General features: G+C 43.6%; 1 protein-coding gene across 3 annotated transcripts in view; it reads right to left on the minus strand.

Moving 5' to 3' along the window:
* Positions 1–15,940, minus strand: part of cdk14 (cyclin dependent kinase 14) — a 240,744-nt gene that overhangs the window by 69,094 nt on the left and 155,710 nt on the right. For all 3 annotated transcript variants that reach the window (XM_085472876.1, XM_085472878.1, XM_085472877.1), the window contains 2 exons: positions 5,591–5,654; positions 1,176–1,224 (listed from right to left, as the gene is read on the minus strand). In XM_085472876.1, the coding sequence (XP_085329002.1) occupies positions 1,176–1,224; positions 5,591–5,654 (113 nt within the window). The remainder of the gene's footprint in view (positions 1–1,175; positions 1,225–5,590; positions 5,655–15,940) is intronic.

Genomic DNA, 15,940 nt, shown 5'->3' on the forward strand with positions numbered 1-15,940 from the left:
TGTATAACTGCAGCCAGGAGAACACGACGGCGTGGAGCATGAAATAAGTGCTGCAGGGATGATGTTTTGTATGTCATCCCAGACGTTAGCATCACTGTGGCCCCCTTGCTTCTGCATTATCGTGTAACATTAGCTTCACATAAGGAGAAATAACAGTTTGAAGCATGAATACACATCGTCAGAAGTAAAACAGCAACATTAGGATCTAAAGTAAATGAGACCATTGAGGTAGAAGTCAGCGTCATCACCACGAAACGTTTGTATTTTGTATCATACGACATTAAATGTCCTCAACGATGTCTGTACTCTCTCTGATCCACTTGTTAACAAATGCATATTATATGAGAAACTGTGAAAACATGTAAGGGTTACACTGAATAAAGACATCTAACCAAGAACTCATCCAGAAAGATCAGTGATTTGAAGATGAGGGAAGCAGAAGCTGAAAAACCATTTCCAGGTTTTAGGACTTACTGTCCAAAGATAAAAATCCAAGTGTAAATTCGAAACTAACTCCCTGGTTTTCATGTCCTGGCACTAAAGAGCACACACTGAGGGCATGTTTTCTAGCTTTGAATCTTGTGATTGACAGTTATCATTATAAAATAAAATACACTGATGCAGATGACTCTGGCGATAATTCATACAGCGGCAGAATGTTTGGCACATCATGGGAAGTAATTTGTGGCAGATTCTTTACTTTCCAGATTAGAGGCGCAGCAGATTCTCTGGGGATTAAGGATGACCTGTGTAATTATTCCAAATCACAGGAGGCACGCAGGTCTTAGCGTCCTGTGTGATGACGGCTTTAGTTAGTGACGACGAATCTTCGTTCCAGCTGCTATACTTTGTGATTGTAGCTGAATAGACAGCTGGAGTTTTATAGAAATCACTTCCCTGCTGCTTATTTCAAATTCCCTCTGGAAAACAGTCACACTCCCCTTTTGCCCGCCGTTGTCTCCACTCCAGATGTACGCCTGGGGCAAACAGTGGCACACATCTGGGAGAAGCCCTGACTGCCAAGCCCTGCCCTTTTCCTGCCTGATGTCGCACAACACAAGTCACACATATGATGTTGCAGTAATGCTGCATGCAGGCTTGTACACACACACACACACACACACACACACACACACACACACACACACACACACACACACACACAGCTCACTTACTTATTCCAAGCTTGTCTGAGCTTCTTTGCGCTGTACACTGTAAAGCGGTCTGCAACGAGAAAAAAACAACAAGCAATTAAATGGCTGCACTAAGAGCTGCTGCTGGGTTAATGACACACACCTGCTAAAACACCTTCAAACCAAACTTCTACGTGCACGTCTCAGCAAATTACGAGACATAGATGCTGCAATAATTAATTGCAAACTACGATTTTTCAAATAGTGGCAGGGCCTTAGCTTAGCCTCACAGAGAAGGCCGCCTAGTTTCAGATCTTCCCTTGTGTTAATTGGCTGCTAATCTCCACCCAGCACAGCTCACTGCTGCAGTGTTGCTATTGTGTTTCTGTCTTTTTCAAATCGGGCCATTTTCACTTCCATATTTTTATTCTTGGATTCTACTAGAGTAGTTCTGCAAGATTCAAATCAAAATAATAAAAAAGAAATAAACATAACCTCGGTGCTTTTAGTTCCTATTGCTTTAAGGCAGCTCCCTTTTGATTGGCTACCTCTTAGATTTGGACACATAGCAGGGGCTGTTTATCTTTGATGATCATGTCCTATAGAGACACACGTCAAAAGAAACTGCATCAAACTGAGCATTTGCGGTATAAAAATGGCAGTAAAACATCTCAAAACCTGCAAAAAGATATATTTTGGTAAAGCAAGTACTTTGAATCGGTTAGTGCTGCAGTAACTAGCTTGTCAGACTTTAACTGCAGCTTCATGTGAACCACAATCAAAAGCTTAAATACATTTAGTTTGGGATCCATCTCAATCTTCTTTGGTTCTCTGGCTCTGCAGGCAGCACCTCATCCGGAAATACATTTTTCGGACCCACATTTTAAAACCAAAGCTAACAGTTTGCCACAAAGGCAAGTTCCTGCATTATACAATCACACTCATGAAAAGTGCAAACACAAATATACATGCAATGTTGTACAAAGCTGGCCTGTCACTGAAGTTATACCTTCAACACTGTGCTCCTCAGACTGAGCTGTGCCGGACAGTTCACCGGATCATCTTAAAGGAATGCAGCCACAGTCAATGTAATTAATTCTTTGTCTGAAATCTTAAAAATGTGTGCTGTAGTGAAGGCCTGCGACGACCAGGCAAAACAGCTTAATGTTATCACACAAAGTGTTGCTTTGTGTATTAGTTTGCCAAAATGAGGACTGGAAAATGAATGAAATCCTCTTGAGCAATGCAGTGTGAACTATGTGCCTCTGCTGCAAGGCCAAACCACATTAAACTGTCATATTTGCAAGAGGAGTTTGGTGAAGCAGTGTCTGCGTGCTTCTGCAGCTATGATCGCTATGCTGTGAATGTGTGAAGGCTCAGCGCTCTTCTCTTAATTACAGCCAAAACTGCCATGTTGGCGTGCAGTCAGCTACTGTACAAGCTAGCCAGCCACCCAGTGAGCTAGTCCGTCTGGACTCCCACACTGTTGGCCTGATCCAGCTAGCCTGCAACCAGACAGCCTGTTCCAGCATCAGCCTGCAGCTTGCAAGACAGCCAGCAGTGGGTCCTGTCGCCCAGGCTGGTGTCAGGTGCGCCGGCGTGAGCTGACCAGAGCTCGCTGAGCACCAGGGGAGACGGCTCCAGCTATCAGCAGGAGGAGGGGTGGAGCCAGGCTGTGCTGGTAAAACATGCATGCTTCAAAATAGTCATAATTTTGGATATTTCGAGCATACTGGTGCAAATGTTAGTCCTTTCTTTAAATACCACAAAACATGATTATTGAAATGTATTCATTAATATGTCAGAATCACAGCTCAAATCAACCAGAACCTTCATTATGCTGTGTCTGAGGTGTTGGTCAGACTGTCTGCATGTTTGTACCTGTGTGCACTGTGCAGCTGTGTTGCAGGTTTTATATGCGCCCTCCCTTCAAGGTTTCATTTTCAGATACGCAGTCTGAGCTGGACCATGACTGAGACTAAGAGCGGCGGGAGGCAGCTAAAGGGAGATATGGCTGGAAGTGAGGAAGTATCTGTGGAACCTTTTCATTCCCACAAAAATGTGAAAAAAAAAGCGGCGCCTTCACTCAAGGCCAAGCCGCAGCATCGTGTCTGAAAGTGCAGCGATGTATTCAGGTTGGAGCGGGACAGAAAAGAAAGACAGGAAGGTGCTGCAGAATTTATGTGGAAGTAACAGAGAAATATGTGACGGATCCTCGGCACAGCAGTCGTGTGTTTTTGGACAACGGGCGGCTGAGAGGAGCTCAGTCCTGCTGAGGAAACTCTGCAGACTGACGCAACACTGCCACCTGCTGCTCACTGCAGCCTCAGACATGTAGACGCTCGTTTGTATCTATACACGTTTCAAATACTGCAAAAAATCAAAGTCAGTAACAGATTTTTATTGTTACAAACCTAAAGAAAAATACTCAAGTAGTTTGTCTTTGCATCTGTCTTCACACTTTAATCACAGACCTAACTCTTTACCACTCAGTGTGTCAGCAGAGACTGGTTTTGTTTCAGCACCATCCACTGCTGGTCTGCACACAATATCTCCACAGAGCCACTGCAGCTACTCAGCTGTGATTTCCATTATATTTGTTTTAATGAGCTCTGCTAGTGATCTGCTTTATTCATATGTCCATCTCTTTATCTGCTTATGTCGGCTAGCCTGTCATTCAGTTTTGTGAAAGTGTTAGCATACAACACAATATCATTCAGATTATGGAGGCTATAGCTGTAGTATAACACCTGCTATCATTAAGGATTACCGTTCTCCTGCTGTGGTTCATCTTTTGGGCACTTCTTCTTTGATCCTCCAGTTTCCTCTGATTTTTTTAAGGACACACCTACTAAGACTTCTTAAGTTTTTTTGCTAGTAACGCTTAAGAATCATCTTGTTGGGGCTATTTCATGGATGACAAACTGTGTTATTGTTGAAACAACATGCTGCTAATAACAAAGTACCTAAAGATTGTCTAAGATCAGTTTATGCCGTGAGCACGTTTTTACCTAAAGTGATTAATAAATGAGAGAAACAACCAAGCAAACACAAATCCTCTAAAACTGGTCAGATACAAAGCCTAGAAAATGAGTAAAAAAACAGTCGATGTCCAAAGAAAAACATGAACTTTATTCCTGCCACAGTGTAGATTAGAAGATTTCAGATTAGACCTGAAGTGCACTTCCAGGAGATTATAGTTCAATTTCTCCCTTGTGCTTAAAAACTGCTCCTGCATTATCCTCTCATTCACTGTGTGTCTGCACTCAGAGGCATTACAGGGCTTCACAAGCGTCTCACTTTTTCCCGTGTTTGTTGAGAGCGCAGCCACAAGAAGCCCTGAACATGCACTCGTCATATGAAGAGACGCGGCGCTCGCAGGCTGGAGCCAGCCAAAGCCGGGCATGTGTGTACATTTGTGTGGGTGAGACAGCAGCACAGCTGTGCAACACAGTGTGCGAGAGGCTAACAAGAGCCAACTGTCGCTGTGGCCACAGGATGCAAAGTCACATTAGTATGGGTTGTATGTGCATGTGACCACGAAAGCCACCCCAGTAGGTTTCTAATTGGCCACTGGAGATAAGAGGCTGGGTCACATACTGTAGCTTTGTGATGCCTCACTACCCCGAACCCTCGCGCTAACCCTCTTGATGTCCATCCTCGCCTGTCCCCTGTTCTCAGCTCCAGCTCTTCTGCAGTCCCTCTATTCATGTCCTATCTAAAAAGCCCTAATGAGCTCCCAGAAGGCATGGCTGCCACCCCCTCTTCTGCTGCTGGTGCACTAATGGGGTACAGTGAGCTTTTGGTAGGTGGCAGCGTTGCCTCATATTCATGATAAGCTTTGGAGTTCTGAGAATGCACACAACAGCGTGACAACCAAGTCGCAACAGCTTCTGCGGCTTTCCTCAAAACCTGGACACTAAAATGTGATCTTGTTATCTGTCGTTCTGATTCTGTAGACTGAAGAGTTAGCAGGACACCTGCTTTCAGTCAGCAGCACCGGCATTGATATCGATATTATCGATATTTGGATCAATCTGCCCGCCCCGTCAGTCAGAATTAGATAGCCTAAAGTGTTAGCATAGAGGCTATCTTTAACCGCACACCAAACAACTAAAGATACTAATGACAGTAAAATTTATGCATAGCGGCAGTATTATAGCATCTACTACATAGATACGGTTTCAGGCTAACTCTTTAGCATCTTGTTAGATTTTATTGTACAAAGTGTTGATGCCTGTGCAAAAGCAAGCTGTATGCTAACAGCAGCCATACAATGGTCACAACAAATGGCCTCAGTCCTCCTCCAACACTCTCCTTTGTTTTTATGTGATCTATGTATCTTCAGGGTAGCACTGCTACAACATCAGACTTACACCACAGAGACAGAGTTAATCATGCATGCCATGATTTTTGCCAGTGTGTATATTAAAACTATACTAAGATCTGGTAATTACCTGGTTTAAAGTGAGGCAGGGAGTTAACACCAGGCCACATATCCTCAGAGGGAGTGCCAAGGACCTGAAACAGACACAAAGAAGGAAAAGTGATGATTAGGATCATGTTAACCTGACGGAGAATGACACACATGTTCTTTATAAGCATTTGCATCATATCTGTTTTAACTGCAAATATAACAGGTTACTTTGTGGTTAAACACTATATAAAGTATTACAGCTGACTGCTGATGTGAGTTCACATGATAAACTTCCAGTACAAAGGCGTCTCCTTTCTTTGGCAACAGTCACGATAAGTGCATCTTTTCTGGGAAATGGAGCTCTCACGCACACAACCTGGCTTTAGGGTGATCGAATACAGAGCAGCGGACATGCCTTTGACGTGATCCATCATACCATAACAACATAATAGCTTCCAGATTGCCCGCTTGGTCTGATCTACAACAAACTCATATGGTAGAAGTGTGGAACTGCTGCATGTCTCGTCCCTCCGTGCAAACACACAGTGTAGGTGCACTGTGGGATAAATTAGTTTCAGATGACAGACAAAGAAAAGCAAAAATTGAGTGTCTCTCCACAACTTTATGTGATTAAACAGCTGATGATGCTTCGCCCATTCCTTTGACTCGGGTGTGTCGCTTTAGTGACTCAGATTCTCAACAGTTCCAAAACACAACAAGACAAATGATGTGCTTAAAAGGACAATATTTTATTTAATCAAGAAAATCAAAAGCATTTCTAAAAGGTCTGGAGCTTGTGTGTGGACATTAACGCTTTAGTCTAGTTGCAATAATAGAAACGTCCACCAGACGGCAGTAGGGGACCATAAAGCAGCCTGGAGTGGAACTTGAGGAAAGGTGGTTCCACACTGAACTTCATTAAAAATGTTTCACCGTTGCATTTTTAAATGTGTTTGGAAGCAATGTTCACACAAGGTAAGACTCTGGCTAAGAACAGAAGGAGTACACTGACTGCTTCATCGCTGAAAGCAGTACAAAATCCTTCAGTTAGTCCTCACCACTGACCTCCATCGTTAGATCTGTCTTCCACTAACGCTAGATTGGTGAGCATCACCTGAAAACTGCACTTCCCCCTGATAGAAGCTGTCAGAGAATGGATTTCTATGAGCGTGATCATGATAAGATGGGTGGGTGGGTTTAGCAGGACATGAGGTCGTGAGTGTTAGAGGGGTGACTGAGGGGCCACGTGACAGGATCTGAGTTTGGCTGGCAGAGCTGGAGTCATTTTGCATTATTGATGTATCAGTTCTGTGGCCTTTGAAGTGGAGAGGGAGAGCTGGGTGGAGGGCTGGATGTGAGTCTTTATGAGGACATCATGCCGGGGAAGCAGACGAGCAGCAGCACAGCTCAGGGTCTAGTCAGTCATCCGTGAGCTCGCTTAACACTTCTCCGTGGTGGTCCCTCAACCAGATGATCAATAACCCCCAATGAACAATGAACACAGTACAGCTAATGTGCTATAACAATAATGAGCATGAGATGAAAGTGTGTGATGGTTGTAGGGTGGACGATGGAGGAAAACTGTTTAAGACTTGCCACAATCTCATAGTCTGCAGATCGTCTCCAGTTCACAGATCTTGTTGTTAAGCTATCAATACAGCTGTTTCACCACAGAGTAGTCATGTTTTACTTTTTAACTCTTTAATGGTGATGATGACGTGTGACTTCATCACTGCCACTGTGCACGACGATGCTCTTTTAAAGACAATAGACCACATGTGTGCACAGCTTCACGGCTCTCGGGCACATTCTAAGCTCAGTCTTAATGTGATGACACAAGCAAAAATGGAACAAAGAAGGTCAGTCACAAGGACCTACTACTTTCGCTCCAAGGCTTTTCCAACTTCAGCGCAGAGATGGATGTTTTGGACAAATAACGGCTGCTTGCTTCCTGTGGGGCACAATCCCCCCTCTGTATGTCCCACATGGGAAAATAAAACCCCACACCCCTCCATCTTTGCTCAGGCAGTAGATTGCCATGCCTGCACATATAGAGTAATGGATATATGAAACAGCCTGCTGAAATGGAGGACGGGATAATCCATCAGGGGGGGCAGGTTTGGTCTCTACACATCTCTGAATATGAGGGAATGTGTGGAGAGTGTATGGAGACAAAGACAGAGCATATAAAGAGAATCCCTGTGAGGTCACAGGTCACAACCCTGCACGCTGCACTCATACTCTGCCACACATACATATAATAAACCCCCCAGCAGCGAGGTTACAGACCACCCATTTGGCCAGACACAAACAGTATGTCTGACCTTCACACAGCGACGCTCTTAATTCTGTTCATGCTGCCAGACAGAATGAAGAGGTTAGAGAGACGTGGCGAGACAATGAACGGGTCAAACAGGCTCCTCGCAGTGAACAAGACAGCTGGCATATCTGGGATGGGTTATGCTTAATTTGCGGTACAGCGTTGTGACCGTTGGGATAGATATCTGTCTATGGAGAGCCTACAGGGAGGCCACAGAGGAGCGATGCAAATGTGCACCTGTGCAGTCCAGAGTTTATCAAGAATGGGAGAAACATCGGAGAGAAAAACATCAGAGAGTGCAGAGGACGCTTTTCAGTGGTTCTCATTGAACGTTAGGAGCTCGCTATTCGCAGTGGTTGGCTGATGAACCAACAACGGCACAAGCCAGCGTCGCCCACACAGCAGTAGCACCACATACTTTTCCACGGCTCCCTGTTTCAGCCCACAAAGCCGAACAGCGTGTGGCTCACTGTGGATGATTCTGTGTGTACGTCCAACACTGGATCAAGAGCAGAATTTACAGGAGAAGCACAGAAAAACAACAAAAACAACCTCTGATGGTTTGCACACTGCCCCCTGGTGACAGTAAACAGCTACAACATGTAAAGGACTGAGCGGTGTCTGCAGGCTGTTTGTCCTAAAGCAGCTGATTTGTTTCAGTCAGTTTCTCCATGGGTCACACTCAGAAAACATTTCCCATAATGTGAACTTAGTATCATAAAAGGATCAGCCATGTCTTCTAAAATCAAAATCTCCATGCCGAGCAGCAGAGTATATTCTTAGACTTTCCTCTACTGAAGACCCAGGAGTGCTGTTTGAAAAGTCAGACCAGGGCCAGCTGGAACTGCTGCAGAGCAGGTGTGGAAACCAGGTGCATAGTTTCATCTATCCAGAAGGGGGCGCAGGAATAATGAAACCTCAAATAAAACTGCTTTACCCAGTGCTACTGTTACTGAATATTTATAAAACTGCAACATATGAAACTAAAAAAAGGCTGAGACTGAGTGAGCCGGAGGGCTACAAGATGCTCGTCCTGCCTAATCTGTGCTACGAAAGCTAAAAACAGGATTTATTTACCTGAAATTAAGAAACGTTTAAAACAAAAGACTAAATATAACCTGGCTTCTTGCAGTTAATGTGAATTAGTTCAGATTCTGATATCACAGTGATATACTGCAGAGTACAGTGTGTGTGTGTGTGTGTGTGTGTGTGTGTGTGTGTGTGTCCATCCCGACTGGGAAACGATTGCTTCTGCTGCTCTTAGTGTCAGACATGCTATGTGTGTCAGTGCTGTGCTGGACAGACCTGCAGAGCAGCACACGTACACGAGGGAAAACATTTTTCTCTCCACAAAACAGATTTGGTGATTTAAATGTAAATGAGATATCTTCCTCAGTATTGCTGGATGCGAGAAACAGTCCAGTTTGTGAGTGTTAAAGTGTTACTCAGGTTAAACAACAAACACAATGATAAAAATATCATCATAAAATGATGTGGAGGCGATCTCATTTTCCATTTACTGTTTGTAGTGTTTTTGTGTGGACTATAAGATTTATAATCTGCAGCATAATTACAGGTTATAATATAACATTAAAGATAAAAAAAGTTAAAAAGTTAAAAGGTTTTCTTATTTGTTATCCCCAGTTTAAGTTTTCATGTTGAAAGTGTTGATTTCTCCCATCATGCTGCACATCATGCCTCTCATCCCCAATGGATCCGACAGCATGCCCAGCAGATTGGACCTAACTTTTTGCTGTTGTTACTGTAGAGCAGCGGTCCCCAACCCCCGGGCCTCGGACCGGTACCGGTCCGTGAGTCGTTTGGTACCGGGCCGCGAGAGTTGAGGCTCAGGTGTGAAATGTATGGTTTTCAGGGTTTTATCGGTTTTCAGCGTTATTTGGTTAACGTTTTGATCGTTTACTCGGTTTTCCTGGGTCTTTTCACGTGTGTTATGAATAAATCTTCTTTTTTTCTGTACCGGCACTAGTTTTATTTTGTTGTATTTATCCGCGACACCTTAAAGGACGGTCCGTGAAAATATTGTCGGGCATAAACCGATCCATGGCGCAACAAAGGTTGGAGACCGCTGTTGTAGATCCTTCCACCAAAGGATGTGAATTTATTACAACGTCACAAAGTCCCCAAAAATACAGTATAGTGTCACCATTCTAGTGTTCTAGCATAGACCCGTCACAGGTTTGAGAGCGAGCACAAACGTGTCATTAGCATTAATGTGAACCCGCCTGAAGCACGACTGCAGCTTCTCCTGTCAGCCACCCTGACACCTGCAGACAACAAGCACATCTGTAAAATCCAGAAACCTTTTCCTCCAGTACAGCAACACAACACAGTGCAGTGATACCATAACCGTCAACTGAGTATTATGCAAGATAACATTTACCCTTAAAAGCTGCTCCAACTCCACCGCTCCTATCCTGCCTCTCTATTCATCTGGAAATGTGTTTCTGACTAGAAGGAATGTCGATGGTCACAAATCGCACGGGGAAAAAACCTGATCAAATGGGAAGACTGAAACCTTTTGCCTTCTGGTCCTTACCTCTCTGACCAGACTGAGTCCCCCTATTACTTTTATTGAAGTTGTTTTATTCTACTAATGGTACAGTACTTTTAGCCAATGGGTGGTATTTTTAAATGTGCTTAGAAATAAACGTGTATGAAAAAAAACAGACACCACCCAAACCAAGAAGTATGGAACTTTATCCTGCGTCCTCCTGTTCCTAGAGATTCGGGGGAGGTCAATCCTTTAATCCACGTTAAGCACCGGCACTGACCCCAGTACAGGATTCATCCCACTCCCACCTCCTCCACTTTCCCTTCCTTGCTCTCTGCCATTGTCCTAAAGTTGACCCCAGCCTTCATGTTCTCCTCTGCTCCAAAACCCCAAGTCTCACCCCTGGCTCCTCTCCATCCCTGGTCACGGCCAAGCAGATTGGGGTCACCTCCAGGCAGGGGTCAAATGGATCAGAACCAGAGCCAAGTGGATCAGCTGTCTCCCACTGCGCCGGGGTGGAATGTGTTCAGTAAGCCCTGGCTATCCTGTCTGGGTTTCAGCAGATGGATGCTCATGTCACAGGCACAGCGGCTGGTGGTGAAATGGCATTATTTATCTCCCCAGCAGCCTCCCGCTCTCTCCTGAGAGTAGATCAGCTCACATGTGCACCGGCTTACACTTCATAGCAGGAACACACTCAAAATAAACAGGCCTCTGGACACCATGCGGTGCCTTTGCACTGCTGTAATGAACTCCTTCACAGCTGTTCTGTGTGGAACCATGTTCAAACGGTTCAAAGGGTTCCACTGACTGCCAATGATGTTATAAAGGTTCCTTACAGTTCACATCTTAGTTAAAAAGCCTGAGCGCATATAAACCATGGATACAGCCGAAATCATGTCACTCAACACTGTGGCGATGTTCAAAATCATGAGCCAAAGACATTTGGCTTTTTGTTCATTGGCCACTTGGATTTTTTAAATCTGACTGTGACCCGTGAGAGGTGGAAGTGACTGAAGAGGGGAGGATACAATCCAAGCAACAATGGAAGGGACACGTCGACCACCAAGTAGCCACCATCTAACTCTGACTTTGGTGTGTATTTTACTCTCAGTGACCTACAGAACAACCATCGTGCTGTATTTAAGAAGACTTGAAACTAGTGATGGAGTCACATTGCTTTGTCCAGTTGTTAAGTGACGACGTATCAATCCTGCTTCCAGGTCCAAACTACTCTGTGTTTATGAAGGTTGTTGTGTTTTTAACATGTTTTAATGTTTTGTATCTTGTTCTATTTAATCTCAACAAGCCCCTAAAACAGTCAGTGATCACTGTCAGCCTCTCTCGGTTTTTATCACCACTGTTCATTTTAAAGCTCAGTTTTTAAACCCTTACGATGTAACTACAGCCCAGCAAATGCAGCAGTATATGAATGACTAACCTTCTATTGTGGATGAATAATCTCAGTTGTTCTCCTGACTGAAGTTTGGCCCGTGTACAGCATCCTGCTGTGCGATTGCATTTGTCCCTGACCACCAGAATCCGTCACGTTAACTTTTATCGAGTGGAAAAAAGTTGGCGTTCATCCTCCAGCTTCACTGTGCTAATGTTATGCTAACATAGCTGTGTCGCTAGCAATCACATAGCACATCATTATATACCAGCTAGCCCAACTTCAGTAACCCTGCAAACGTCACTGCTGTTTAGTTTTCTGTCTTCATTTATGTTGGAAGTGATAGCAGAGCTGTACGTTTGAATGTTTCCAGGAACTCTCTCAGTCAGAACATGCTATACAGTGTTCCCTCGTTTATTGCGTCGTTTTAAAAATAACCCGTGATAGGTGAACTTTATTTTTTTACGATTATTATAGATGTTTTAAGGCTGTAAATCCCCTCACTACACACTTTCTACACTTTTCTCTGACAGGAATGAACATTTTCACACTTTTCTCTCTTGTTTAAACTCTCAAAGTTCAAACCTCTGTAGAAAAATAAGTCCAGTAATTATAGAATGAAACCAAAGATCAAACCGTGTTTTCAGGCCCAGAACATGGGAATAGATCAGCTGCCAGAGGATTCAACATTAATGAATCAATGGTACGGAAGTGGAGGAAGCAAGAAGAATGAGTTGAGTGAAGTTTGACTTATCTGACTGTTTGTTAAGTCTAATTGTTGAATGTTGTCATTGTGTTTCTTAAATTTGTAAGGTCTTAGTTCAGTCTATAGGATCAAGACATTCCTTTGATCCTGACCACCTCTCCAGCCACTCTGTGCTGGGGGAGGTTTTATTGCAAATACATGCTATCTGAAAGATCTGTTTCTTGTGTTGTAAGCTTCCTGCTTTTATGATCCGTTTGGTGAGCAGGAAGTCATGCACGCACACACACACACACGCACGCACGCACGCACGCGCGCACACACACACACACACACACACACACACACACACACACACACACACACACACACGTTCTTGTACATGCATACAGGTGCTTACACATACACACACATAGTGCCTTGTCTTAGAACCATTGGGGGGGTTTTACAGTGGGAGGTGCTTTTGCTGTGATGTGTATTGTGTGAACTGTTTTCCCAATAAAAGGCAGCAAGCGGAGGCCGGATTTGGGGTCATTTTGTGGTAGGGTTCGAAGTGCGTTCCTGAGATACCGACGAGGCCTCCCTTGAAAGTAAATCGATTGATCGCTGACTGTCTTGTTTTCTTCATGATGAATAAGTCTCTAAACTAGCGGGGCTTGTGGAAACACAGACCCAACGCTGTTTTGTTTCGCTTAATGCGCCTTACAATCCTTTGACATCGACATTGTTGTGTTTGTTACCTTCTGCTAGCGAAGATTTATGTAAATCTGACGAGCTGAACGCATTCTGTACTGTACAGGAGACACGAAACAACGAGGCCGCGAAAAGTGAACCGCTATATAGCGAGGGACCACTGTATCATGTTTAGATGGAAACTAGCGAGCTGACTTCCTGCTAACTTCTAACTCTGTTAAATGTAATAAATCCTGTTTTCATGGATGCCTGGATGTTAAACTTCATAGTTACACCTGGTAAAGCAGCAACGCTGATCATTTTATTACAGATGAAAGAATTTACTTTGTAATTCTCAGTGATGCCGCAGTGTTTGTTTGAAGCGGAGTTTGGCTAATGACGTCAGGCTTAAAAGACCGGATTGCTGGACACTAATGGCAACAGTAACTTACAAAATGAATAAGGTGTTGTATTAAATAAGACTTAAAACTAGCATGTTAGCTCACAGACTCATCATCAAAGAATTAACTGAGGATGATCAGTTAAATTTGGACTCGATATAGTGACAGTGACACGTCCAACATCACTGTTGGATCCTTATGAGCATTTCTAAATGCTAACCTTTCATGGTAATGCCTCAGAGAGTGTGTCTGCACCTGTCCCTTCCTGCCGCCGCACGTTTGGAACTGCTGCAACGTCTTAAATCTCTGCCTTCAGTAGAGAATTCATCAAGTAGATTATCTATCGCTAGTACCTCCAAATGCATCTACAGCAAGTGTTATTTTACTGCAGCGGTTGGCTGCGCTGACCACCAGGTTGGAATGACTAAGAAAAACAAAGTTAGCATTTAAAAAAAATCAAGAGGACATGAATTCATTCTCTGGGGACCAGAAACGTCACATGATGTACAAGCTATCACATGTCTACTGATAACTGCTAACAGCTAGTCTAGAATCATTTTAATGGTGCCAGATACCAATAAAAACGGTGCTGGCATCTCTCAAAGACCCTAGCACCTATACTTAAAAGAAACAATCAAGCCCTGGGTTTTCATCTCTGGTAGTTCTTTATTATTTAATACTAGCAAGCCTTCATTTGAGAAACACTTTTGTACAAGCTCTGTTGAGATGGAAATAAAAGGATGGGCAGAGTTTAATAAGAACCGAACAACAGTTTAGATTTAAGGTACATCCCCTATATTAGAGGGAAACCGTCACCGTGTTGTGGAGGTGGCGTTTATGGCTTTACGCCGAGCAGAGGATATTAATGAAACAGTCTGATAAGCAACATGTAAACATCTTAATTGCAGCAATGCATCACTCTGATTAATGTCCATAATCAGATTATTATGATCATGTAAACGTAGCCAGTGTATTTCAGTAAATAGCGAGTCTTACGCACAAACATAAGCTATCATATTACCCGTGGCTGTCTGAGGGCATATTTCACCAGAAACAACAGCTGTTTCACTCACACTAATGGAAGGCGGCGCACTGGTGTCTTCTGAGAAGCAACACACAAACATTTTTGCACTGAGACATTTACCTCTGCCTGACAGCCTATTTCCTACAGATAGACCTGTCCATATTCATATAGATCTTCCAGCGGACGCAATCTTTTATGACCTGACAGCTAGTTAACCAGCTCCACTGTGCCTCTGCCTCGTCTACCTCAATTTTAATTCTCACACAGACACACTCTGCGTGTGTGTGAGTGTGTCTGTGTGTGTGTGAGACAGCGGTATAGAGAGAGAGTCATGCTAATACCTAAAGACAAACACAGACTGCATGACCACAGTTATTCCAACACTAAAGATAGCAGCATGCATCTGAAACAAGCACTTTGGATAAATGAAAGTGTGCGTTTCCGCCTCGCTAAGCCCGACGTGCACAGAGAGCTGTAGGAACGGTGACAAGCACTGGATCCGCATAATGCTGTCAGAGATAATAACACTGCGGGGGTGTGGTATTAGAGGGAAATCAGCCCGTGACAAAAATATGGGTTAGAAAAAAATACACACAGAAAAGCTATTTTGGGGTTTATTAATAAATCCTTCAGTCACGGGACTGAAGGATTTATTAATAAACTACACCTGAACTTTTCCACACACTTCCTGATGGAGGTGAGTGTGAGAATGAAAAAGTCTTTAACCTTCCAGCCAGACGGAAAGATGTGCTCCATGTGCTGCACGCTCTACTCAGGCAGCACGCTCATATGAACCAGAGAAATTCTAGCAGTAGGAATATGTGCGAAGCACGCCGTTTCCTGTTGGGCGCCAAATGAGAGATTCAGACAAGATCTACTCGGCTCTTCTGAGATTCTCTCGAGTGTGAGAAAAAAGTGCCCGTTAATGATGCATTTTAAACATTCGGGTAATTATCACGAGTGGGCTTTTATGTTACTACAGCACATATCAGGATTACTTTTGATGTTAACTTTTAACATCCACTGGGTCATCAGTGAACCACTTAAGGGCAGGACTGTAGGCAGGGATTAGACTGGGATTTGGCAGGTGGAGGATTGGGTGTAGCGGTGCAGTGTCAGGAGAAGAATTACTGAGAAATAAGTCTTATAGTAATTTGTTTTGTGAGTTCCAGTAGATATTTTTACGTAAGTACAGGCTGTTCTACTACCCTGCTATAGACCGCTCAGATTTAGACACATTAATTCAACTATATGACTGATTTCCACCCTGGACAACATGATGCTAATATAAAAGACAGAATTTCCTGAATTAGTATCATCACCTTCTTCACATGTTTTTTCCTGAATTTACCTGCCACATAAAAA

The sequence above is a fragment of the Copadichromis virginalis genome, linkage group LG11 (assembly GCF_057382275.1).
Source record: "Copadichromis virginalis isolate Kocher_CV1m ecotype Utaka linkage group LG11, C_Virginalis_male_GT1.1, whole genome shotgun sequence".
Lineage (NCBI taxonomy): Eukaryota > Metazoa > Chordata > Actinopteri > Cichliformes > Cichlidae > Copadichromis > Copadichromis virginalis.